General features: G+C 37.5%; 1 protein-coding gene across 1 annotated transcript; it reads right to left on the bottom strand.

Moving 5' to 3' along the window:
* Positions 1–40: 40 nt before the first annotated feature.
* LOC139963552 (uncharacterized) lies at positions 41–27,258 on the bottom strand. The gene is made up of 18 exons (XM_071964408.1): positions 27,076–27,258; positions 25,100–25,131; positions 24,409–24,591; positions 23,456–23,545; positions 22,379–22,460; positions 21,398–21,593; positions 20,566–20,638; positions 18,362–18,523; positions 17,697–17,764; positions 16,925–17,007; positions 15,800–15,906; positions 15,037–15,134; positions 14,095–14,189; positions 13,425–13,519; positions 10,013–10,225; positions 8,353–8,677; positions 7,533–7,609; positions 41–6,818 (listed from the first exon to the last, which is right to left on the bottom strand). The coding sequence occupies exons 1-18, from the start codon at positions 27,215–27,217 to the stop codon at positions 2,631–2,633; spliced, it is 6,309 nt and encodes a 2,102-aa protein (XP_071820509.1). The 5' UTR covers positions 27,218–27,258; the 3' UTR covers positions 41–2,630.
* Positions 27,259–27,654: the final 396 nt, after the last annotated feature.

Raw genomic sequence — 27,654 nt, 5'->3', positions numbered from 1 at the left:
CTATCAACAACAAAAATGAAACAGTCAACTCTTTTCAATCCTTTGTTTTCTCTCCAGCACATTTAATCCTTCATTTTCTCTCCAGCACATTTAATGACCATTTTCGAAATAAGGAAAATCAAACGGTCCCTGAGATGGGCTCCTATCACCAAACTCTGGTCACAGAGATTGTTAATGATAAACCAAAGTCCAATGTTCAGAACTAATGTATACAAACCAAGGAATATGAAAGACATTGCTCCTCACTCTATGTTTCTTAGCTTGCTCCTTTAATGAGTATCAAACTGTATTCATTTTATATTCATTGCAAGATACTTGAAATATCATGTACTTCCAAGGTTAAATCAAGTTGCTGTTCATACATAATATTATGCATAACCATACTCTTGCAAATATATGGAATTAATTTCTGTATTTGTCTCAAGAACAAAACAAACCATAGAACCAGGAGTTATGTGCACTCATAATATGTTTGTTTACAAACTCTGCATATAATCTTACCACTTAAAGAACTCTGTATTCTTTCAGGCCTCCCATATCAGCCTCTCATATCATCTTTATAAGTTACCTTATAAGAATAATGCTCAAGATAATGAAAAGTGTTTCTACTTTATGAGGATCTGTTGTCGCATCCTCTCTTTACTCTAAAAAAAAAACAAAACAAATTATTACTGACAAAATATTCCTGGGAGATGTTCATCACCATTGATCACTAATTGGATTATATATAAACACAGCCATGATCATCTTCTCCCCTTCCATCCTCTCTGGAATAAACAGCTAGACCATTCCCTAACAAACACAAAATTTGTGATTACATCATATGCTATAAATAACACTTGTGATTACATCATATGCTATAAATAACACCATCTATAAATATGATGAAAGGAGGCACTGTAGGGTTAATTCCAGCGACAACAAAAAACGATTTATTTTGACAAATCATAATCATATACTACTATATAACACGTGTTTAAACATGTTAAGATGTGTTACCAAGGTCACCTAGTGATAACTAGTTTTAAATACAGGTAAGTTGCAAGGTACTTCCAGCTATACTACCGGTTCAGCTACCAGTGTTTTAACATGTTAAGCTGTGTTACTGAGGTCACCGAGTGATATCTAGTAATACATGCAGGTAAATTGCAAGGTACTTCCAGGAAGGTACAGTACTTTATATGGCTGCCTAATTCAGTAGCAATGTGTGGTTGGATTTTATGAACTATGTTGCCATATAGTATATTTGCATGAGTTGTGAGGTTTGAAGCAACAAAAGGGAAAGTGTTACAAATCGGTAGTAATGCAACATCCTATGTTATCCATGTAGTACAATGACATATTAGCATCTAGTAGCGAGGTATCACTGTTTAAAAGCATACCTGCCTCTTCTAGCAATGAGGGCACTGTGAAATAGTGTGTAATTAGCAGCTGCAGCCAGGTTTTATCACCAGTGTACCATTCCGAAGGATAGCAAACGATACTAAAGATATGTAATTTAAACAAATATATAATGACACAAAAATAGTACTGTTAATTTGTAAGTGTTGGAAGCCACCGAAATGTAGCAGTAGTGAAACTTAGTGAAAAGTCAGTGTTAAAACCCTGTGACAAAGGCATGTAGTAGCTTGTAAATACTATTCACATAACTTTCCTTCAATATGCATGAGTTATTAATAATGCCATATGGACATGGTGTCCTACTTGAAAGTAACAAGAAAATGTGAAATTATACAAATACTCTAAGCTATGAAGAATAGAGATAAACTATGTTACTCCAATTGTGCTGATAGAAGCTGTGCTTGCATAAATATGAACTAATAATAATTGTAAAGAAAGTAGATGTGAAACAGAAAAGCTTTCAGCATTAATAGGTTTTTGTTTTAGGAATACAGAACAGTAGCATCGTGTGACTAATAACACCCATGGTGTACATTTTATGTTGTTGGGGTATATAGTTTACTGTGATAATATTGATTGACAGAAAAAATGAATGCTTTGATCAAAATTAAAGTAGTTTTACCAACGAAATTCCTTATTAACTACAGCTATTACTTGATAGCTGATATTTCACTTGGATAGTATAAATAAAAAGATTAAATGGTCAAATTAAATAACCTTTTATGCTGTGAAAGGATTAAAGAACTTCTATTGGAAAGTATCTGCTACTTTTTGGCAGTTATTTACCTATCATTGGTCACTGTAAGACACCCAAGGGTACCGCCATGTTATGGAAAACTTCGCTTAGATGGTCAATTGAGATAAATTCTACAATCAGGCAATACTCTGTCACGATAAAGTTCCTTTCCAACACTGATATTTCTTAAAGTTCTATTGTTTCATACCATTGCTATACTTAGTAACAGATTTTTTAAAAGTGTGAGTAAACAAGAAACCAAAGCACCTAAATGCATCCAGTTTTAATAACCATAACACAGTTGCAAAGATACAAGAGTTTCATGACGTAAGTATGTTACCGTTGTGCTTCATGCAAAAGGCTGCTTAGATCTCACATAAGATGGTGATGTATATTTAAGCACTTTAGCTAGTTTCTTCCACTATTTAGAAATTACAGGTACTACATTCTGGTGAGAAAGTGAAGTTTGCAACATCTTCCCTCTTATCGGATCTCAGTCCTTTGATGGCAAAGATTTCCTAAGAGGTGTCTTGCGTGTTCCTCTACGTAATGGCTGGACAAGCACACTAGCCTTAGATTTCTTAACCTTTGCTGATACCTGGACTTTCTTTGTTGTTTTCCCGGTACCACTGGTACTTGCCTGGCCAGCTGGTTGAAGTCTGTCCATACTATCTCTACTCACATCTTCACCGGAGACACTACGAACAACCTTTGGCCCTCCATTACCCTTTTTACTTCTTTTTCGTTTGACTGTGTTATTTACCCATTTACCCTTCTTGACCGGCTGATAGTCAAATTGCTTCGCAGATGGATATGCACTTAGTATGGAAAGAAAGGCAGGCCACAAGAAGTAGGCAATAAATCTCTCCTGAAACAAGCGGTAAACAGGCAGCTGACGAATATTGAGAAGAAAATCATTGGCGGAGACCTGATTTTCTGTATCGGTTGTAAGGTAGTTAAAGTAGGCTGGATCACTAAAGCTAACATCAGCCATTAGATTTTCAAGTTGGTCTGAAGTCATCCTAAAGTTGGTAGTAGTTTTCTCTAAGCTGGTCTTCTTGATCAATAAATGTTTGAATGAAAATAAGTTTGACAAATTTGGAGGCACAAGGGGCATTCCTCTAATGGTGTCTTTACTTCCTAAGATATTTGCCGCAAACTCCTCCAGCTTCTGAAGATCGACGGTACGTTGGTCATCCTGTAACAGTTCCGAGAGAAACGGTCTCCAATGCTTCCTACGTTTACCAGAAGCCTTGAGCTTCTCTTCCTTTTTGTTCTCAATCATATTTTTAACTGTCATTGGTTTTTTACCATTACCATCTCTCCTTGGAAGGCCATCAGGGTCATCTTCAGCAGGATGACTGAATTCAAAGGGTTCTTCATGAACTTGTGTGGTTGGGACTGAGTTTGAAACTCCAAATACTTGAGAACCTTCCATACTTCTGGCAGACCGTACTTCATAAAGAGGCCTTTCATCGTCATTTTGAGAGGTACTTGTCAATAATCCTTGGCTAATGTTGGGAGTAACAGCATTAACTGGCAACGGTGAAGAAATATTTTGAATAGCACTGTTTGACAGTTTCTTCTCTGATTGTTGAGTTGCATCTCCAGCAGTTTCTGTATTTGTACATGTTGATTGTTGGATATCTGCTGCCATGCGGGTTAAAGAACTGGTAACAACAGTTGGCTTACTTGTAGTTAATGGTAATGTGATTCCAGTAGTGACCAAGCACTGATTCACTCTCTGGGACCGACTTAGATCCGACATTATCTTGGGCTGTTGAGTGATAGGATTAGGGGGAATTATAACTGTATTCATCAGCGTTGTTGAAGCTGGTGTAACATTAGGTAATCCCATCATCCCACCAGTTTGTCCAATGGGTAAAGTAGTGTGCTGGAACAAATTGGGCATCAAAGGGTTAGCTAGAGGTTGTGGTACAGTAGAATTAGATAGGAGAGTCAAGTTAGGAGCCAGTGTGGTAGTAAGGCCTTGCAAATTATTCATGGTTGGATTGACCAGTTGTTGGCCAAGAAAATTTGTACCTGTGCTACCAGGAAGGACTACAAAAGTCTGTGGTGGGAAAAGATTCATTATGCCTTGGTTGGAGCTAGCTCCACCACTTGCGTACAGCTGGTTCACTATTTCATTGGATGCAATATTTGTAACCCCACTTCCCTGTATGGTCACACTGTTTGGCAAGATGGTAGTAGTTGTTGCAGAAGGTGCTTGTTGAGTTACTAGTGGTGATAAGAGAGGGGTAGCTGAAGAGCAATTTAGAGTCAGTTGGTTGACTGGTAACGATGTAAGGCCCTGAGGAATGAATGTTGGCTGGATGAAATTTGAAGTAGGTATCACAGAGCCGACCTGAGACTGAGGAAGTTGGATTGGTATAGGGATATGTGGAGATGTCTGAGGCAACATGACATTTGTGAACTGATTTAAAGTTGGCATAACTGTGTTATTATTGGACTGATTTTGCGCTGGTAAAATTCCCACGATATCTCCGTTAGGGCCGATTAAAACCTTAGTACTTGGTGGCAGTCCTGCCAGAGAGGGATGTGTAGGGGGAATTCCAGTTAATCCCTTTAACTGAGGAAATGCAGATTGCTTGTCTCTACGGGTGGATGTCCCACTATTGGAAGATGACTTGAATCTTTTGGCAATATTACCTACACTATCATCACTTTCATCTGATGAAGGTATCCTCAAAGCTCCAGGCTTAGGAGCTGCTTTTCTCCTTGTCCTTGGAATAGTTGTAACCAAACTCTTCTTTCTTGCTTCCTGCTTGCTTTTCCTAGTCCTTTTGTTACGTTTGTTCTTCTCTAGATCTTTCGCCTGATTGTCTTGAACCTCTTTGTTCGGATTGTCTTGAACCCCTTTGGGTCCAGCACTACTTTGAGCCTGTCTCTCATCACTACTATTATTTCGAACATCATGACAAGCATCTGTGTCCTTCACGCTACAGTTACCAGATGAAGCTCCTGCCTCTCTCTCTTGGGCAGTCACTTCTTTGACACCACCTTCATCATCCTCTTTGCCTCTGTCAGTGAGGTTTGTTTCTTTCTCTAACCCTGAACTCATACTTTTAACGTCATTGTCTTTGTTGCATATGCTGACAACTTTGGCTGGTAAAGACTCACGTTCCTCCTCATCATCAGTCCCACAGTGAATTCCATCGGAGCATTTCTTATTGATGCCTTTGTTATTTTCTGGAAGTGGTAACAGTCCTCCTTGGTTCCCTTGAGAAGTAGGCCCAGACTCACCCTCATTTTTCGTAGCTGAATGTATTACCCTGCCAATGGTCATGTCCTTTGCTACTAGTGGTACTTCCATTACCTCCTCAGCAGCGACTTCACTCAGTTCAGACCTCTGCCCTTTCTCCTGGCTCAGTTCCTTTCTATTGTCTTCATCATCAGTACCAATATGTACGACATCAAAACACGTAGCCGTCTCATTACCACCATTTCTTTGTACTGGGGGTAAAACATGAGCTGTCTTCTCTCCACTTGTGATAGTATCATTGTTTAAAGGCTGGTTTTGTTGCTCTTTATGGTTGGCAATCTGTCTAGTGCTACCAACAGACTCTCCTTCTTCATTTCCTCCAGTTTGTTTCCCAATCTCTCTCTCTTCGAGGTCAGGTGGCACTGCTCCCTCCTGTACTGCTTGCCCTTCATACTCTCGTCCTAAGCAAACATTAGCCAGAATGTCTAAGTCATCATCTTTTTCATTCTCCCCTGCCTGTCTCTGGGTTGTTGTTGATGTCTTAATGCCATCTTCAGCATTTGGCTGAGGAACATTTGAGCCAACCTGGGTATATGTTCCATGGACACAGTCATTTTGCCTTGTCTGTCTTCCTTCATTGATGTCATCGGAGCAGACCTGTGCTACAATCACAGTTTTATGAGATTCACTCTCTGGCTGGAAGTGACTGAAGGAATTTGCTGTTCTTTCGCTTACATTGCTGGCGAAAGGAGGATTATTTGAGCAGTCCAAGCTTGCAGATGCTGCATGACCTTTTGGATGAACACGAGCAGCTTTTTTCCTGGGACTCATGTTTTTTCTGCGAGAAGAATATGGCTTAAACTTTGACTGAAATATCATGCCAGAACCAATTTTTGATGAAGAGGTATTAGAAACAGTACTACTTGGCGATGTAGTAATCTGACAGGGATTAGCAGAAGGTTGTTTTACGACAGATGACAAATTAATCACACCATCAGCTTGGGACATATTGGTTTCCTGTTGTCTTTCTTGACTTCTAATGGATTCAGATGCATTCTGTGGTTGAGGATCTGAAGAACTGACAAGTAAGATCCTGCCATCGTTGGTTTTCACAACTAAGAGGGAATCAGTTGATTGATTAGTTTCAGAGTTTGTAGGTGGGCCCTGTTGCTGTTGGGGCCGGTTGGTGATATGTCTCTCACTGGTTTTATTACCAGCAGGTAATTGTCCAATTACATCTCCAGACACTATTTCCCCAACACCTGGGTTGTTTGGACTATTAAGAATAAGCTGGGATGGCTGTTTCTTTAATTTGGCCTTTTGCTCCCTTGATGAGGTGCCAGCACGTTTTGGATACTTTCCTGGTCGGTGACTCTTGGACGTTGGAAAGGTGACGCCTAAATGTTTATTATTGCGATAAATGATTCCTTCACATGCCAGGAAGTCAACTTTGGTAACCTGTCAAAATAATAAGAGTGTGTGCATTGATAATTAACCATGACCTTTTCTGAAACTAGATGAAAACTAGACATATCATAGCACAATATACATAATCCTCTGATGATATCTTAAACAGTAAATGTTTGATCCAAAGATAATGTTGCCATATGGTTATATTTCTCAAGGTATGGAATTATAGGTATGGTATGATCACTTGCGATCATTATTAGTATTGCCTCCTGATGTTAGTACCATAAAAATTATTGTGAATTTTTGTAAAGTTCTTTGAAACTACTTGGAGGTTCCATATCATTTCCAGACACTGAAGAGTTGTACTGAAATTCATCATGCATGTATTCAAAGTAACATATTATAAGCCAGATACATAATAAAATCATTTATCTACTTGCAGGTTGATCACTACAACTGTGGTGGTTTTAGGGCTTGCCTACTCCATACAGTGAGAATGTGTAACACAATCTTGATATAGTGGCTAGATTCATTTATAAATCCACAAATAATCAGTTTACCATGCAATGTATGTTAACTTATCACATAACTGGATCAACTCTTCTGTTGATGGGACATTTTTACTGTATTTTGCATTCCACATTTTTAAAATCAAAATCAAAATCTGAAGTCCACTCAGTTTACTTTATCCTTTTATCAACCCTGGCATTTAAACTTTCACACATTGCCCTCAAAGTTGTCAATTTTATTAGGTTTACTCACCACCATAAGTAATGATAATGCAGTACTCCATGATAGTGACTTCTTCTTGTTAAACTCAGTGTGAATAATAAGACATCCTGAAACAAAATCACAAGAATACATTTGCCTTTTGCTAATCAGTACTTCACTTTACAGAATAGTCCAGAAGTAAGTTAGCTCCCTGATGAACAAGAAAAATGATTTGCTAGTGACAACTCTAGTGTTTTCAATCCTAGAAGTTTGCAGTAATGTTATAGTTGCTTACTATGCTTCTAGCTGAACACACTTTACCTTACTAAGATACAACAGATCTTTGAGATATGGATGGAGATTTAGAAACCGTAATTAAAGAGAACCCTGCATTAAACTACAGATTACAGCTATGAGATGTGCTTATCCTTTGCACGGACACCCTCCTTGGGTTAACTATCACACATCTTACCTAACATATTCCATGTGTGGAAAAACACATTCCAAGGTATACTACTTCACAATCTCTCCTGAAACATTTCATAACGATTAACACCATTCCTTCACAAACACAACATGTTAGGGCAGAAAGCTAGATGATTCTTTGCACCACTTAACATAGGTAGTTTACTTCATCTTCTATGGGTTTACTACCGTACCTTTCTTTGGGCTTCTTCTTCACAATGTCACCTCATTTCAAAATGATGACCAAACCACTACATATGAAACATTAAATAGCTATCTCACTCTCCTTGACAATATAAATCACATTCAATGAACATTTTACCTAAATCTCAAAAACCATACTGCCACAGTACATTTCACAGTGCTAAATACAAACATACTACTTTTCAAATATGATTAAGCTTACTTCTCAACTTAAATATTGGCCTGGCACCCCTCTCCAAGAATAACTTGGGCTTCAATGTCCTCTGCGGAAACATCTCCTTTATAATCTGGGTCTCTAGAGCCAAATCTGGTCTGTTTTCTAGAGGATGATTCTTGAGGTATTTGGTAACATTTCTGTGTGCAGAGAGTGGTATCCCATCCTTTGAACTGTTGCTGACTTCACTCATGACTGATTTCTTTCCAGTTCTCTCCTGTATGGTCGGTTGATCTTTCTTGGACAGCCAGTAGGTATTTCCACTCAGTTCACTCATGTTTGCTTTATCTGAACTCTCACCAAGCTCTTCCACCTATCAACAAGACGTAACAAAGTAGGAATTAATCCTGCCTCGTAACCTCTCTCAAAACAGCTCACTAATCAAATAGTGTTTACAAGAATTCAAAGAGTGAGATATTAACACATTTTCATCATGATAAAACCTATTACATACTCAAATAAGGAAAATGATTATTCCATAGACACAACTATATATTTAGAGCATTCTTTCAGAAAACCATAACAAAGAAGTACAGCTCTTTCTGGTTTTATTTGATTTCCATTTCTTTGGTCACTACACATTCTGGTTTATGGCGAGCAAATCTACTTAAAATATTGTGATTGTTACCTCTAAGAAAACCATGAGCTAACATTCAAATAACTATACCTCATGATATTCTAACAAGACAAATAAATACTACAACCTACATTCAACTCAGAGAAAGTCAAACCTGTTATTGTGATATCTACAATCACCACAACATGGTTTCTTTCACAGTTGAAACATTTGCAAAGATATCAGTGATGGTACACAAGGAATGAGTAATGCAACATTCCAGTGGCAGGCAATCTGACACTAACATGAAAAAGAAAAAGGTGCCACACTGTTAATTGAAAACCCCATCTTGACATCTTGCCCCTATCTCAAGATATGGTAGATTGATTGGATCATATTTTGGCTTGCTAAACCCTCGATTCCTCCCTGGAGAGGATCAAGGTAGGTGGACTGTGATGTCACTGCTGCAAATCATCTTCGAGAACATGAGTTTGCTATTACTTTATGTCTGTTGATTTACCCTTGGGATGTTTGCTTAGCTGTCAAAAGGTTCTCTTGTATTTAGATTTTCATAAAAATTCAACAATTTATAGAAATATTAAAACATCTCCCTGCATTCATTAAACACCACCAAATTTTAAACATTATCTTTACCACACAAGCTGCTCTGAGGATTGACCTAAAGAAGCAAACAATTGCTTGCTTTATCATTGAGTAATCAGATGCAGAAACCAGAGTTTCACTTTAATTTCTTATATATTGTATTGGTATTGCATAGTACTTTAAATACTTGTGAAAGTTTGTTAGTACACTACTAGTACAACTAGTAAAACATGTCCTTCAAACAAAACTAGTCTTTGGTGAAGCTAATCGTGATACCAGAGATTATGGCTAAGTTCTCACAAATATCATGATTAATTTCAATATGTCAACAAAGGAACAAACGAGTTGAACTAATGTGCTTAAGTTGTTTCACAACATCTGTAATTTGTATTATCTTGTAATATCTCACACTTCATTTTACCTATAACACTGTTTAGATATTTCAGGTACCAGTTTTCAGGTGGTCAACAATAACAAGTCTGAACTAACCTTTCGTCTGGCTTCTGTGATCATCAACTCTAAGAACGATGAGACCTCAATCTCACTTAAATATTCTTGATACGTTTGTCCTTGACGTAGTCCAATCAAATCGGTTTGACATCCTCCCACCACACTGGTCATCTCCTCCTCCACTGCTTGCTTCTTTTTCACCTGCATCTTCTTATTGAAGTTCCTTCTCTCATCATCCAAAAAGTGCATAACCTGAAACACGAGATGAGAGGTAATTAAATTAATTCCAGAAACAGTGGTTAGGGGTTTATAATGTTAGGTCTTCCTTCCTCCATGAAGAACAAATTATTTGTGTGAACTTTCAGTAGTATAGTCTTAAATCAGTGTTGGATTTTAAGGAATTTGAGAAGGTTGTCCGAAGGACTACCAGTTTCAAAGATTTTCAAAGATTTGGTAGTCCTGCAAAAAACTTGGTAGTCCTTCCAAATTTTCCACCAAACTTAAAAATGAACACAAATAATACAAAACAAAACATTTTTGTGCTCAATCTGATTGTGTCAACCAAAGCTTTATTAGTTTAGCATATAACCATGTTTTGTGTACTGTTTTCAAATAGTGTTTGCACCGGGTATCCGGGTACACAGATACCGCCCGACACGATTCTACCCGGTTCCTTATCTATTACCCGAATACTATGCAGTGTATTTTTTTTGGCAAACCAATGGTTAGGCAAGATTTTCCCACTGTGTTAGGCTACCATGTGTTCGAAGATAACAGCAATAACGAAAGTATTCCAGAATTGTTACAAACGCAGGTTTCTGTGTCCGGGACGCGTATTTTTCTTTCTCAGGACGAACGTGGGTATCGGCCAATCAAATCCCTGGATTCCAAACATGTGACGCTTTTTCAAAACACATGTTCTGAATCTTTTTTCCTACTTTTGACCCCAGATTATGAACGACAATCCTTCATTTGCATAGAATCTGAATCCCTAACCCACTTTCTAAACCCTAACTCTTACTTCAAACGAATTTGTAAATTCCTGAAAAACCTGAAACCCACGTTCGTCCTGGGAAAAAAAAAACGCGTCCGGGGACGCAATGTTTTGGCAAGGGACGCAAAATCTTCCAATTGCTTGCAAACCCCAAGTACACACTCACAACTAGGTCAACGGAAAACGTAACAAAACACATTTTTGAATGAACATCTTTCGTTATTTCTTATAAAAAAAACTACAACTTCTTCTGACAAGAACCAAAAGTTCTCCTACTCCTACAGATCATTGAATTTGTTTTTGAATCATTCAATAAATACTGTATATCATAACAATCAACCACAAGGTACAGGGTTACCAAAACTTCTTTACGGAGATTTTCATGCTAAAAAAAGACAATGATGCTTTACCAAGATTCCTGTGATTTGATTGGCTAATAGTCCCTACCGATTGTCTGCAAACATTCTTGCATTTTTAGTGCTCAATGAACACGAAGTAAGTTGTTTATTAACAATTACTTGCAACGTTTACTTTCCCCTGTGTAGAGATAACAAAGTTTGTGGTAAAGGCTATCATATGTGTGCACTCAAATATCATAATGTTAGGCCTTGTCTCATATTTGTTACGTACATTTTGACAACAATCACTGGTGGTACGAAGATGCACTTGAATTGTTTCTGAGACTATCACGTAATATTTAAATCATTGTTTTGATCAGAAAATGTTATGTGATAGAGACAATCTATGAATTTTGTGGGAAGCTTACATATCTGATCCTGAAAGGATATTTTATCTCACAGTATGTTTCTTTGCTCTGCAATAAGAGTTGCTAATGTGAAATGTGCATTCATACCAAAGTTGTTTCTGTTGCAAACTTTTTTCGCGGTCCAATTGACCATGGATTTGGCGAGTAGAGAAGGGCGGATGAAGGAGGGGGGGATTGTTTGAAACAACAGGGTGGGCAAAAGGAGGAGTGGGGCGGGCCGCCCCTGTCAAACACCGAAGCTAAGGCACTGAGCCATCTGCCCTGTAATATTGTGTATAACTTTCACAACGTATCAGCAGTGATACTACACTAGTATTAGTACAGTAGGTCGTACAATAAACGTAATTGGTGTTCATTCAGGACGCAAACTTTTTTTTACGGGACGCAAACTTTTTCGGGGGCTTGCTTTTTTTGCTAATAACATTACTGTCTTCCATGGATACCTTATAACTGCGTCACAAATTCAGCGGAATAGGCTAGATTTCCACAATTTTCTTAGTGTGCTGTTAGGCAACCATGTGGTCGAAGATAACAGCAATAATGAAAGTATTCCATAGATACCTTATAACTGCGTCACAAATTTAGCGGTATAGGCTAGATTTCCCCCGTTGACTTAGTGCGCTGTTTGGCAACCATGTGGTCGAAGATAACAGCAATACTAAGGTATTCCATGGATATCTTATAAGTGAGTCACAAATTCAGCATTATAGGCTAGATTTCCCCCCTTGTCCAGCAATTCATTTTCACTCGGCCTATAGACTGTCAGTGTCTGATCGACTGTTGTTACAACACCGTTCACAATGCATTGCACTGACATTTAGCCACAAGTCTCATTTGTTTTCTGGGTACATTATTAGAAACTAACGTTAGGTGACTTTATTAGTGTACAGATCTTTGCTAACGATGTTGTAAAGTTAATATATCGCGCATGTTTTTAAATAATTTATGTATGGTTTGGGTGTTATTCAGAAACTATTTAATTAAATTGACTTTCCTTTTTAATGAAATATAATTAGGCTCAATAATTCTTCAAAGCCTACATTTTTTTTGGTCGTCCGAAGGACTACCAATCACACAACATTTTGAAAGATTTGGTAGTTCGACGTAATTTCTAGTCATCTCGGACGACCGGACGACCGTGAAAATCCTACACTGTAAATATTGTGACTCTTTAAGTCCATGTTTCCCAGATCTATCAGTACTTGATTATCCAAACCTACATAATACTATAAGCCTAAAATACACCCAGAGCAGACAAGTCAGAGCCTAACAAGCCACATATATCATTTTAATAAGAAGATGTTCCTCTTGTCATGGAAGACAAGATAAAAAAATAAAATATTTCAAAAAAATTGCCTTAGGCCACAAACCTGTGTTCAGAGTCCTTGAAATAAAGGTTGTAATAACAACGGGATAACATGATGGGAGTTGCAGCTATTTTCATGGTTTCAAAAGCCTATCAGAGTGATTAGGACAATAATGTTCATAGGTGTTTGTAGACCTTTAAGTAATTGGAATATGTTTATGTGGAACTTGTGCACAACACTCTTCTGTGAGAAACATGACTGACTGAACAAATGGCCCTTGTATGTATTGGTGGGTGTATTTATGTGTTTATGTATGTACATATGTATTTATTTGTTTTGTTTCGTTTATTTATTTACTATTGTACTTAACTAACATTCACTCACCAAGTATTTGAACCGCCACATAAACATACTAGCACTCCTACCAGGAGCAAGATCTGGATGGCCCTTTAATGTACTTGCTATTTTGCTCCAACGACCTAAAACAGATGGAAACACAAATGACTGAAAAAAGAATCTAAATGAGAAAAACAGACCTTGGTATGTTATCTTTCAAACATGAGGTGTATCACAATATTTTCACAAGTAGGGTATGGGAAATGGGGGCAGGGTGGGGGTTGTGCAAGAGGGAGGGTGGGGGATTGCATCCATAAGACTAGTGCGGGATACATAAAGTACAAATATGGCATCCCATTATTAAGCTGTGCTTACATTTGCTACTACATCAACCCCCCCCCCCCCCCCATTAACCCCTTCCTCTCCATTTTCCAACATATTTGCATGAACAATGTTTTATTTCTGGACTGCTATCCGCACATAAAACTTAGGCTATCAACATTCTCATAGTAGATATAGTCAGCCCTACCCAAAGGTGACCCCTTGTTAAGCTACCGATGGTGGTAAATGTTCAAAAGATGTGTGATTTTAATACTGGGTGATTCAGAGACTTCTTTTAGCATCAGTGATATTTCAATGGTAATGAAGGAATGTTTTACAGTTTCCTAGCAGTGTGGTCTACACAGCTGCTACTTTCTGAATTGACTGACTGACTGACCTGTTCCACATTTCTTGACAGCTTCCAACAGAATGAGATCTTCTGCTGCACTGAATCTCCCTCTCCTCAATGCTGGATCCAAGCTGTTCAACCATCTGATAAGTAAACAACCATCTGATAAATAACAACCATCTGATAAACAAACAACCATCTGATAAATAACAACCATCTGATAAACAAACAACCATCTGATAAACATACAACTGATAAATAAACAACCATCTGGCAAAAAACAACAACCATCTGATGAGTAACAACCATCTGATAAACATACAACCATCTGGTAAACAAAACAACCATCTGATAAGTAACAACCATCTGATAAGTAACAACCATCTGATAAACAACCATCTGATAAGTAACAACCATCTGGTAAACAAAACAACCATCTGATAAGTAACAACCATCTGATAAACAACCATCTGATAAGTAACAACCATCTGATAAAGAAACAACCATCTGATAAACAGACAACCATCTGGTAAACAAAACAACCATCTGAAAATTAAACAACCATCTGGTAAAAAAAACCAAAACTACTGCTGCAGTTAATATTAGTAGCAGTGTCAGCAAAAGTGATGAAAAGTCAAATTTCTAAGGCTTGAAGTGATTTGAACATCTATGATACGTTTCTGTACGAGAAACACAGACAATTCTAGAAAGGTATACCATTGACCAATTCCAGTAGTTAGACACCATGTCATAAAGAAAAACTGCAGCTGCTGCAAATTCTCTTGTAGGATGAACCAAGGCTGCCTATTGTGTTAAACTTGCAGTTTTACAGAATAGACACCGCAGTTTAACACAACAGTCTATAGTGTGAAACTGCAGCAAAATATTGTATCTTATGCAGCCTGGATACTGCTGCTGAGGTGGAATTTAACTCTGTTGCCTACATGACAAATTATACTGATTTTTCTCTTCTTTGTGAAAGCTTCTTACCTGTTTCTACATTGTGCTGCGCTTCGTCCTGGTACCTTCATGCCTATTCTGACCCAAATTAAATCATCTTTTTGTTTCTCCACAAGTTTTGTCAATAGCTGTAAGATTAGAAACAAGTTCCAGTATTAACAGAATATATAGTAAAAAAATACTAAAAATCACTATAAAGACATATAGTAAAAACAAAGTCATACTTAAAATTAAATACAAAAATGACCTTGGATATTCAGGGAGTTGTCAACATCTATTTATATACCACACAGGGTGGTTCACATTTTGAGAAAAGAATTTGAGTTAGCTAATAAGAGTTATTCCATCATATTTTTTTGCCAATTAATCCAATTATATCTATAAAGTACTGATTATAGATGCTTTTATTTCTACACTGCAGTTATATTTATATTAAAACAAAACAACAGAAAAATCTGGACAATGTCATCCTGTATCATCCCAATGCTCGTTATGAGTGATGTAAGAAATAATCATATTATGATCATTTAACCTAAACTTCAGTCATCAGTGCCACAGTGTGTTACTCAGATAGAACCTTTGTGACCAACTGAGAAAAGGTACGCAGCACAGCCTTCACTTAACTGATATAAATCTGTACCACCTAACCAAATCTTTCCATAGATGAAGGTATGGAATGTTCATATTTACAATTTTTGGCATCCTATTTTGCTCATTTATATTTTCTTTCATGGCCAAAGCATGCTGACTTTACAATTCACTGGTATTCTCTGATATAATACTATGACCTTACCTCATCCTCCGAGGGCTGCCATTTACCAAATCGAAGGTTTGGGTTGAGTTTAGTCTCCCAGCGCCAAGCTATTTGATTAGGCTTCCGGTCTTGTAGGTAGTAGCACACTGCAAAGGAAGGAACAATATTAACTTTCTGCAAACTGCAATAATGTAACGTATCTCCCCAAGACATAATTATCTCACAGATGTGAATGACGTAATCAATAACTGTTGAAAGTTACTAACATTTAGCCCATGGAATAAACTTTGAAAGTTATTAACCTTTAGCCCATGGAATAAACTTTGAAAGTTACTAACCTTTAGCCCATGGAATAAACTTTGAAAGTTACTAACCTTTAGCCCATGGAATAAACTTTGAAAGTTACTAACCTTTAGCCCATGGAATAAACTTTGAAAGTTACTAACCTTTAGCCCATGGAATAAACTTTGAAAGTTACTAACCTTTAGCCCATGGAATAAACTTTGAAAGTAACTAACCTTTAGCCCATGGAATAAACTTTGAAAGTTACTAACCTTTAGCCCATATAATAAACTTTGAAGTTACTAACCTTTAGCCCATGGAATAAACTTTGAAAGTTACTAACCTTTAGCCCATGGAATAAACTTTGAAAGTTACTAACCTTTAGCCCATGGAATAAACTTTGAAAGTAACTAACCTTTAGCCCATGGAATAAACTTTGAAAGTTACTAACCTTTAGCACATATAATAAACTTTGAAGTTACTAACCTTTAGCCCATGGAATAAACTTTGAAAGTTACTAACCTTTAGCCCATGGAATAAACTTTGAAAGTTACTAACCTTTAGCCCATAGAATAAACTTTGAAAGTAACTAACCTTTAGCCCATGGAATAATCTTTGAAAGTAACTAACCTTTAGCCCATGGAATAAACTTTGAAAGTTACTAACCTTTAGCCCATGGAATAAACTTTGAAAGTTACTAACCTTTAGCCCATGGAATAAACTTTGAAAGTTACTAACCTTTAGCCAATGGAATAAACTTTGAAAGTTACTTACCTTTAGCCCATGGAATAAACTTTGAAAGTTACTAACCTTTAGCCCATGGAATAAACTTTGAAAGTAACTAACCTTTAGCCCATGGAATAAACTTTGAATGGTACTAACCTTTAGCCCATGGAATAAACTTGCCAATCTTGAACTTCTCAATGAGCTCAACTATTTTCTGATCTTCTTCTGAGGTGTAATTTCTACCAAGAGCAAAATAAAAATTCGGGTAGCAGAAAGTCGCTACCAAATGGTTGCATGAAAAGAGTATGTATACATACTAAACCTAAATGGATTAAAACCACCTGAACACACAGTTTATCTATGACGGTTATGAAACCTCTTTTGCTCTCATATTGGGTTTAATATTTTGTCATCATGTCTTATTGATGTTGCTATTTGACAACTTGTTCCTTTCTACGTTATAATTAGGGCTGGGATCATTGCAAATTCTTAAATGAAGTAGCAACAAAAGAAGAAGCAACTCTTTATTGGAAGATCCTCAAGTTTTTAAAAGTGCTCTGGACTTTAAAACAAACCAATGTAACTTTCAATAATCTCTGGAAATCGAACATTTGCATCACTGACATTTTCTGGATGTGAGGGTTTCTAACTTCAACATGCTGGAGGAGGGGGGGGGGGGGAATGGGGCTTCCCAATCAATGTACCCCACTGCTTCCTTTTACCAGTGGAAACACGGTATCATAATGACCAAACAGTAAGCTGCTATGTAACCAAAAACTTACTGAACGTTTAGGTGGTTCTACTTGGTGGATTTTTCACACTTGACACACATACCGAGTGCATTTGGGGGGGGGGGTGGGGTGGGGTGGGATATTATTTATTTTGTACTAACATGGTAAAGGAGGTCAGAGGGAATCAAAGTCCTTACCTTTTGCTCAACGATAAATTCAACTTTTGCTGATACTTCGTAATACACTCAAATGCCGAATGACCAGTCTGAAAATAAAAGTAGGCAACATTACAAATATATGAAGACACAAGGCAGTTCATCCAATAATATATGCAGGACCACAAACCAATGCTGCCATCATGGGCTGCCTATCAGTCCCATACACCACCTCCTCCCTCACCCCAATAATATATGCAGGTACACAAACCAATGCTGCCATCATGGGCTATCTATCAGTCCCATACACCACCTCCTCCCTCACCCCAATTATATATGCAGGTACAAACACTAATGCTGCCATCATGGGCTGCCTATCAGTCCCATACACCACCTCCTCCCTCACCCCAATAATATATGCAGGTACACAAACCAATGCTGCCATCATGGGCTATCTATCAGTCCCATACACCACCTCCCCCCCTAATAATATATGCAGGTACACAAACCAATGCTGCCTATCAGTCCCATACACCACCTCCCTCCCCCCACCCACCTTAAAAGAAAAAGATGTATCATGTAGATTCAATCATACTTGCAAGCACCTGTCTGCACAATTGTGAACTGATACTGTTCAGTTTAGTGTTGTTACTTTCCTACAAAACTAAAGATGTGAAGTATTATGTACCAACTCCATGTAGACTTACCCCTAATTCAGTAGCTATAGCTTCCCAGTTTCTGCTCTGATATTTCTGCACAATCTCTTTTAATTTTTCTTCCTCTCCAGCAGTCCATGTATGTTTGAAGGATGGATGAGCTGAGACCTGCCATTGAGACCTACATTCTACTTCTGTTCTTGCTCCATCCAGCTGCAAATCAACAGTGGCAAACTTATACAAAACTTGTAGGAGGACATTTGATGCATTTGTGTTTAAATTCCAAAGTAGGTACTCTATAGCTGAGTGTCTTAAGTATTGACATAAAGTTACTCTTAAAGCACAACAATGAAACAAATCTCAACTTAAATCAATGTATCATTGCTTGGGTTGCTGGTTGTTCTCTTCCAGGACAATTTATCGGTAAGAATGATGAAGAGACAGGACATTCTGCAGCTGCACATCGTTATTTGACCCTGTGACCTCATTATTATTCATGAGAATGAGCACCAAAATGGCACACTTACCAATGCCATATTGTACAAATATGTACAAGAGTGGTAACCAATGGACTTTAACCTCACATCTTGAATCTCTAATATCTCAATCATTTTCACATGTCGAATCTCAAATATAAAAGCACAAGCCTTACATCTTGAATCTCAGATTTAGAATGAACTCTATGTGACCTTGACTGAAGATAATATTCCCCCTGACTATTAGACATATTAACTGTACTAGCAATATGTAAGCTTAACAAACTGGCATATATGTTAGCTGTAGTAACAGCACACTATGAGTCAGATGCTAACAGGAAACAAGGTCAGATGCTAACAGGAACAAGGTCAGATGTTAACAGGAAATAAGTTCAGAAGCTAAAAGTCAGAAAGTTTATTCCCCTTTCATAGACTACGGTTTCTGTGAAGGGGAGAGCGACAATTACCTTTAGCTCATTTCTAACATGAAGTGTATAGCCGATGAACTAGCATTTAGTTATACATGTAAACTCCATGTTGGTAAAGGTGCCATTAATAAGAGTGCTGCATCACCACACATTTAACCATACCATATAAAGGAAGGAAGTGGTGATTGACTAAGTTTGCAGAGTGGAATATTGTGCTTAACATGATCAGACAAATGATACCAAAGCAGGAAGTGATTGAGAACTGTGAGGCTTATTAGAAGACCGCAGAGCTCTGTGTGGTTTGCCTAGTCTTAGACCATCATGAATGTGTGAGGGTTATTAGAAGACCGTAGAGCTCTGTGTGGTATGCCTAGTCTTAGACCATCATGAATGTGTGAGGGTTATTAGAAGACCGTAGAGCTCTGTGTGGTTTGCCTAGTCTTAGACCATCATGAATGTGCGAGGGTTATTAGAAGACCGTACAGCTCTGTGTGGTATGCCTAGTCTAAGACCATCATGGATGTGTGAAGGTTATAAGAAGACTGTAGAGCTCTGTGTGGTTTGCCTAGTCTTAGACCATCATGAATGTGTGAGGGTTATTAGAAGACCGTAGAGCTCTGTGTGGTTTGCCTAGTCTTAGACCATCATGAATGTGTGAGGGTTATTAGGAGACCGTAGAGCTCTGTGTGGTATGCCTAGTCTTAGACCATCATGAATGTGTGAGGGTTATTGGAAGACCGTAGAGCTCTGTGTGGTATGCCTAGTCTTAGACCATCATGAATGTGTGAGGGCTATTGGAAGACCGTAGAGCTCTGTGTGGTTTGCCTAGTCTAAGACCATCATGAATGTGCGAGGGTTATTAGAAGACCGTACAGCTCTGTGTGGTATGCCTAGTCTAAGACCATCATGAATGTGCGAGGGTTATTAGAAGACCGTACAGCTCTGTGTGGTATGCCTAGTCTTAGACCATCATGAATGTGTGAGGGTTATTGGAAGACCGTAGAGCTCTGTGTGGTATGCCTAGTCTTAGACCATCATGAATGTGTGAGGGCTATTGGAAGACCGTAGAGCTCTGTGTGGTTTGCCTAGTCTAAGACCATCATGAATGTGTGAGGGTTATTGGAAGACCGTAGAGCTCTGTGTGGTTTGCCTAGTCTTAGACCATCATGAATGTGTGAGGGTTATTGGAAGACCGTAGAGCTCTGTGTGGTCATGAATGTGTGAGGGTTATTAGAAGACCGTAGAGCTCTGTGTGGTTTGCCTAGTCTTAGACCATCATGAATGTCACCTTCTGAGTCCCAGACAATCTTTGAATATCCTCCTCTATTACAGGTATACAACAGTTACTCACATGACGGCTGGCAACTTTCTGCCAATCTACTTCTCGATCTACACTGCCTAATAACTCGTCCAAAGGAAGTGCTCTGTAATAGAGAACACATAAGACCAAAAAGAATGACAGTAAACGGTCAATAGAAAGAAATGAAGAAAAATGCAAGGAAATGGTAAAACAGTAATCAGCCGTAAAAAGTGAGCCATTTTGCCTTTCAACTGAAAACAATGTTTGACAGGGAAATTACATCTTAAAACATAGCAAGACTGAGAGGAGGGTGTGGGGGGGGGGGGTGGGGGGAAAGATAAAGAATAATTTTGTTTCATATCCTTGCTTTAATTAACTCAACTCCTTGGTTTAATTAACGAAACATTCAGAATAGAAACCAGAAATATGAAAGTGATAACGCAGATCAGCATAAACGGTACTTCATCTCCTGATAGGATATAACAATTCTAACTTTCTGTATTGTGACACAACACGCCAGGCTACTGCACAGGTAAAGTTGCAGTTGATCTTACTGCAAACATTATTTGTCATTCTACTTTAGTCTACCAACAGAATACAATATTGAGCCAAAAAATAATATTGCACCAAATTGTGCCAAAAAATATCTCTCTACTGCCTCACAAATTTGATCCCGTAAACCCCCCAAAATCTGATTGAGATGGACGGGGATTGTAATTAGGCGTAACTAGTGCATGGCTTTGTCTGAATGAAACTGACAAACACGGAACATTAATCTCTAGATAACACTTCTATTTGTCAGTTTCTATTCCTAACTTTGAAGACAATTCAAGGAAGCTCAATTAAACCGAAAGAACATTTGATAAGGGTGGTGTGCACCTACTTTAATCCACTGAGTTTATTATCAATCTCAGATATTTCCTTCTTCACCTTCCTTGCAATCACTTTGTCTTTTTGATGTACAGCATCTTTCAGCCTCTTTTCCAAAACTTCTCTCTGATTTAGCAGTGGAATCATTATCTTTTCGAGTCCATCAGCCTTAACTCCGCACTGTAACTTTTCTCTCTCGTGTTTCAACCCTGTAAGGATATGGAATGTTCCACATCAATCATGAGTAATTCCGATATCACATTAATAATTATAGAGTCTGAGATTTATGCAGTTTGATTTTGAATGAATAAGGACAAAAATTCATAAACGTATCTTAACAACACTTGGACATTAAACTATGGTAAAATGCTGTCTGTTTGTGAAAATGGTTAAAAGAACTTCTAACAAATAGTACAACCAATAAAACATGTAATATATAATTATTTAGTTACACTACTTGGCTGCACAATTGCATAATTGAACATAAGTCTGGTGTTACATGAATGAACATGTCATATATAATTATTTAGTAACACTACTTGGTTGTAACATTGCAGAACTGAACACAAGTCTTGTGTTACATGAACAAACATGTCATATAGAATTATTTAGCTACACTAATTGGCTGTAACATTGCAGAACTGAACACAAGTCTTGTGTTACATGAACAAACATGTCAAAAAATCTGCAATTTAAGCACAATTGAAAACTATTGTAGACCTTCATATTGTAGCTTTATATTTGTTAAAAAAAGTCAAATTTTATAACTGTCAGTAGCAACAAACATGGGCACTTTTTTCCTTTGTGCAGGTGGAAAATGATAAGCCAGCTGTCAATGCCATTTTGGTGTAACGGCATCCAAAGTATGTTTACACAGGACCTATGTACTGTGTCCTAAGCCTAAGAAGCTGTAATTTAGAATGTCATTCTCATTGTATTTTAACCTATTTATTGGGCATTAAACAATGCATTACTTCAGGTAAATCATACTTACACCCTCTGGGGCATTGATGGTCTGTTGGTATTGGATACCTAACCTGCCTAATAGCTATGGTGTCTTCATTGTCTGGTGGGCTCTGTGATACAAAATGATAAGTCATAAGATTTGTAAAATATACCACAAATTCAGTAAGTTCATGATCCCACACTTTCCACAAGAAGAATTGCTGTCATGGACTCATGGTTACACAAAAGTTGGCAAATTTATCTCACTCTATCACCTCTGTTAGGTATCTTATCTTTTCTTCAAATATTATCAGTAATTGAGAGAGATTCTAGGTAAGGATTAGAAGAAACTCTCCTTTAATACTTAATGGCTGAGTACCACAACAGAAGTAACAACAACAATTCTTGGAAACTTGATAAATGTTATCAAATGTTATCAGTAATTATGTGAGATTCTAATTAAGGATTAGAAGAAACTCTCCTCTAATACCTTAAGACCAAGAACCAAAAAAAAAGTGGCAACATCACTTCTTAGAAACTTGATAACAACTGGCAGGCTTCTAGCATATTACCACAGTAGCAACAATGCTATCCAGTGAAAAGTGTAGGCATGTTTTATATGTGACAAATCCTGTCAGCTGGACATGCAGGCTAACTTCTGGGGTAACCAGGCCTTGAAACTTTGGTTATGTCATGGCTCAATGCCAGTGAATTTTGCCAGTAGCAAAAAGAGCAACTTTCTGCCGATAGGGATTCACAATATAAAGACATTGTAAGTCGGTTAATAATTGTCAGTCAAAGAATCAGCATGATTTCCATACCTAACATGATATACTTTATTATTGCTTATTAACAGCAATACTATTGGGCTGCTCCCTCAAGCCTATACTACAATTGCTGTATTCTCTCATTTAAGAGTATGCAAGTGAAAACCTGATTGCTGCCAGTAGGTTTTTTAAGCACTGATATGTTTCATTCCTTGCTAAAAGTGACTAAAATTATGAAATCCAAGGCCTGGTTACAGAAATGATTAACTAATGAAGAGAAAAGCAAACAAATCACTAGGATAAAGAAAAATGTATTTAACATAGGAAACAGAAATTGTGTAAAAGAGCAAACAACTCACATGGTGAAAGCTATCTTTGAAGTATGGTGGCAGAAATTTCTTGTACTCTTGAGTGAGAGATTTCTCCTTTTTCCTTGTTAGTTTGGTTTCCTGCGAATCAATCAAATCGTAAATAAATCTTTGAAATGCTTGTATTTCAAAACTCAAGGAAAATTAACTTCTAATGCATGTTCCATTTTTACTAGTTATGAGGAAATTTGTTTGCGGTAATGTTATTACGGTAAAATTTTGGACTTTGCTTTGTCAAAGACTTTGAAGTGTGTTTTGCTTCCAAACTTCACTCCCACAAAGCCAAATACTGTGACCATGCAAGGGTGTTACTGCAAGACAAATAAGTAAGCACCTCTTATTAATTGACAATCCCTGGCATTCCTCATGAAATGAAGTGTGAGAATGTGTCACAAGTTATGAGTGGGTATGTTTCATATTATCTTCTCTTTCTACTTTTTCACAGTGGTGTAAAATACAAGGATGCCAGTATATCAAACTTGACCTTACCCTCCTAAGTTTGTTGTATTCTTTTGACTAGTGTATCCCTGGCCAATATCATTCTTTATGTGTCCTTCTCAGTTGCACCTGTAGGCTACTGATCTTATCAATGTTCATACTTGCTGTGTCCTACTGAGTTCAACCTTATCAACAGGACTAATATCAATGGCCATGCTTGCTGTGTCCTACTGAGTCTAGCCTTAACTACAGACTTATCAACGGCCATGCTTGCTGTGTCCTACTGAGTCTATCCTTTGCTACAGATTTATCAATGTTCATGAATCATATTTGCTGTGTCCTACTGAGTTTATCCTTTGCTACAGGACTTATCAATGGTTATGCTTGCTATACTCTTCTTAGTTCAAGTTATGTCAGGGCAATGGCTTCAGCTGATTTTGTTACATTTTTGTGTGTGTCAGGAACCTTAAAACTCTTGTCTGTTTTATAACCTTTAATATCTTTACCTGCAGGTTTCTGTTCTTTTCCAATGCTTCTCTGACTCTGTGAAGATTGTCGACAACATAGAGTTGATACTGACGGTTGAGGAGAAGTAGCTGCGCTTTGCACATGGCTTGATCCGTATCAGAATCAGACTGATCTTCAACAGCAGATCCAGGAACATCGCCAAAGCCTGATGCAATAGAGGGCTGTTGTCAAAGAGAAGAGAGAAAGGAAAGTTTAGCAAGATGAGGACTGAATCTATCTTGAAAATGTTTGCATGTTAGGGTTCAAACATGCCTTATATCGCGTTCCTCCTTTTGAGAGGATGTATCAGGCATTGTGATACATGAAGTTTACAGTTACATTAAATACAGGACATCTTGTTTATAAAACACTAGACTTCATCATTCAGAAATAGCAGATGGTATGTAGTCCTTTTCTTCACTCCAAGTTTATTGACAGGATTAAAATCAACAAATGTTTGAAATATTTTAAAGAGTAGTAAAATTTGATAACTTAATAATAACTGATGGAAAACACTTGAAATAGAGATTTACAGACTCCCTCGAGAAAAAATCTACTGAGTATCCTAAAAACGAAAGGTACACAATTTAATGGAGACATTGGTGGACAATTTAATGCACAAAACGTACACAATTTAATGGAGAAATTGTGGACAATTGTATGGAAAACATTAGTGACAAGCCAACTCACCCTTGGTGGGAACAGCTCGGCAATATTTTCATCTGTAAAAACAAGTATGAAAAAGAAATAAAGTAAGACAAAATAAAAATATGGTGTTATTCAAAGATGTATATTCAAATCGCTATATATTTGTTGTTTAATTCCTTTTGCAACCGTAAGCCTTACAGAAGCTCATTTTCAGCCTTGTCCTTGTGAATATCTTGGGTGAATGTTGGCTTCCAACATGCCCAGGATTGCCACTTACCAAGACTCCAATCAACACAACTATACAGTGAGAATATTAAAGTGATGAGTATGAGAAACTTGGTTCCTGGCTGATTTTTCAAATGGGGACCTAATAACTGCAGAATAGGCAGTCTGACAGTTTGACAATACCTTTCTAAGAAGACATATTTCTTCAATAATTAACCTGTAAACCTAAACTGAATAGGATCCATTTTTGGCAAATGAGGAAAATACTTCTCAACTGATCTACTCTTAGTACCACCCTTTACAAAAACACAACCATGAACTAGCTACAGTATATACTATATACTATATGCCTACTGTAGTGTGAAGGATAAGAGTGAAATTAAGGTTAAGAGCCACTTTCTGTGAAAAGTACTGTAGCTCCCAGGTCACAGGCTTTTTGGTAGACCTAAGAGCCACTTGGTGTGAACCAGGAGCCACTTTTAATTTAAACAAGGATAGGTTACAACATGAACTTGGGGGAGGGTTTTTCTCCCACAAGAAAGGCCAGCTGAAAAGCCTGTCATGCATGAGAACCTACTGTACTGTATGAGAGACAGATTCTTTTTAAATTACTTCTCGCAATTTGGGGAGCATGACTAAAACTTTATAATTCACTGCAACACATGATTCAATCATAACTAATAACTAGTTATGATAAATACTAAAATTACAATCAATTAGTAATTTAGTAGATTAAATATTTTGTATTAATATTAGTTCAACCGTCAACTGGTACAGTATATGTTTGTGTCCCTTGTGAAGAACAAAGACAGATTTTATTAATATTGTTTATTCTGCTTGATGTATATTTGCATCAAAACAAAACTCATAGAGGTTATTAAGAATTCTTGAAAAGAATTCTTGAATCATTCCACTCTCTTTAGCCTAGGCCTAGCCTTGTAAATTGTACCAACATAGGTACTGGACTAATGGAACAGTGCTATCATCAGTGAAACAGTTTCTAACGAAAGCTTGGCTGTGGGAATGAAAGTTTCAAAGAAAGATTTCAACACATCAGTAGGCTAATGTACAGTATGTATGCTAGGTTAACAGCAATTTAGATGTAAAGGAATTAGCTTAGGCTAGTTAAAGCATAGTATTATCCTAAACTAATTTAACTAACTTTGACACTTCAAGTTATAAGTGCATAATATAGCTATTGTAGTACAAATCCTAGCCAGAGAAATTGCAGAATACCAGGCAAATTGCAAACAACACTGTACAAAACGGCTTTGATATCGCTGACAGTCTAGGCAAAACTTTTCAGCAAACCACTCTTTGACAAATTGCTTGTGAGAATGACCCAATATAGGCCTAGGGTATATCTGCTCTTATATTTTGAAAACTATTCCAAGTCCAAGGCGAGCTAGTTTTGGGATTCCCAACAGTACATTGCCAAGGGAAATTTGTGGAAATTGCATGTATTGGCATTGTGTATTGGATTTGTTTGCAAAATATTCCGACAATAGCTAGCAGTTTGCTTCCATTGCATGCGGACGGCAGAGCCCGTTGTAGTTGGCTACGTGGATAAAATTTCTAGTTGCAACTTGCATTGTATTCTGCAATTGTGCCGTCCGACCTAAGCTTGGAGTGGGAACAGCAAGTTAGGATAGGCTTAACGTAGTGAATATGGTAGGCCTAACAAGTGTCAAGTAACAGAGTTAGGGCCTTGCCTAGGCCTACGCCTTAGTTACTGAACGTTAGGCTATTGCTAACGTTAGGCCTGCTGTTCGTTGCATAGTATTTTGGTTAACCTTCACTATCTCTTTCTTCATCTATTTCGAGATCACTGCCAATATACTCATCTGCATCGCTGTCATCATGCAAAATTTCGTCAATCTGTCTAATGTCATCAAGTGCCTGCTGATGTTGAGCTGTAGTTTCTTCACTAGCCATTCTCGCTAAGCCTACTGTCGAATATTTCGCGGAACTACAAATTATATTATTATACTGGTGAAAACGATTACGCGCGACTTGAGCTTCAAGTTAAAAGTTGAAGTTAGCAGTCCGGTTCATCTTTACTTAACAATGCGAAACATCACAAATATGCTGATGTGCACCTTGTTTACACATATGCACGCATAGTGAGAGAAGCTAGAAATAATTTCCCAATAGCCTCTGACATTTTTTGAGGTAAATGCAAACGCGATGCATGAACTTTGTAACATTCAGCTTTCAATTAATTATCATGAGGGTGGGAGACTTCCTTTAGGAGGTTTTTTCCTGTTCAATTCAAATAATTTTATCGCAAAGTCAGCACAAAAAAAAAAAAGAAAGTTGCCTTCAACTTTCAAATATTATTATGGGAAGACTTGTTAACTTTTAACAGCATG

This window comes from Apostichopus japonicus, chromosome 22 (genome assembly GCF_037975245.1).
Source record: "Apostichopus japonicus isolate 1M-3 chromosome 22, ASM3797524v1, whole genome shotgun sequence".
NCBI lineage: Eukaryota > Metazoa > Echinodermata > Holothuroidea > Aspidochirotida > Stichopodidae > Apostichopus > Apostichopus japonicus.
Note: the sequence above shows the minus strand (reverse complement) of the source record. Positions and strands in the feature narration are given on the sequence as shown.

What these genes read in the sequence shown, in the direction of transcription:
- LOC139963552 (XM_071964408.1), bottom strand. Translation starts at nt 27,217, where the DNA reads ATGGCTAGTGAAGAAACTACAGCTCAACATCAGCAGGCACTTGATGAC. An exon ending in CCGAGCTGTTCCCACCAAGG is followed by an intron (nt 24,592 to 25,099) that starts GTGAGTTGGCTT and finishes CTTTGACAACAG; the next exon opens with CCCTCTATTGCATCAGGCTT. An exon ending in AAAAGAACAGAAACCTGCAG is followed by an intron (nt 23,546 to 24,408) that starts GTAAAGATATTA and finishes ATTGATTCGCAG; the next exon opens with GAAACCAAACTAACAAGGAA.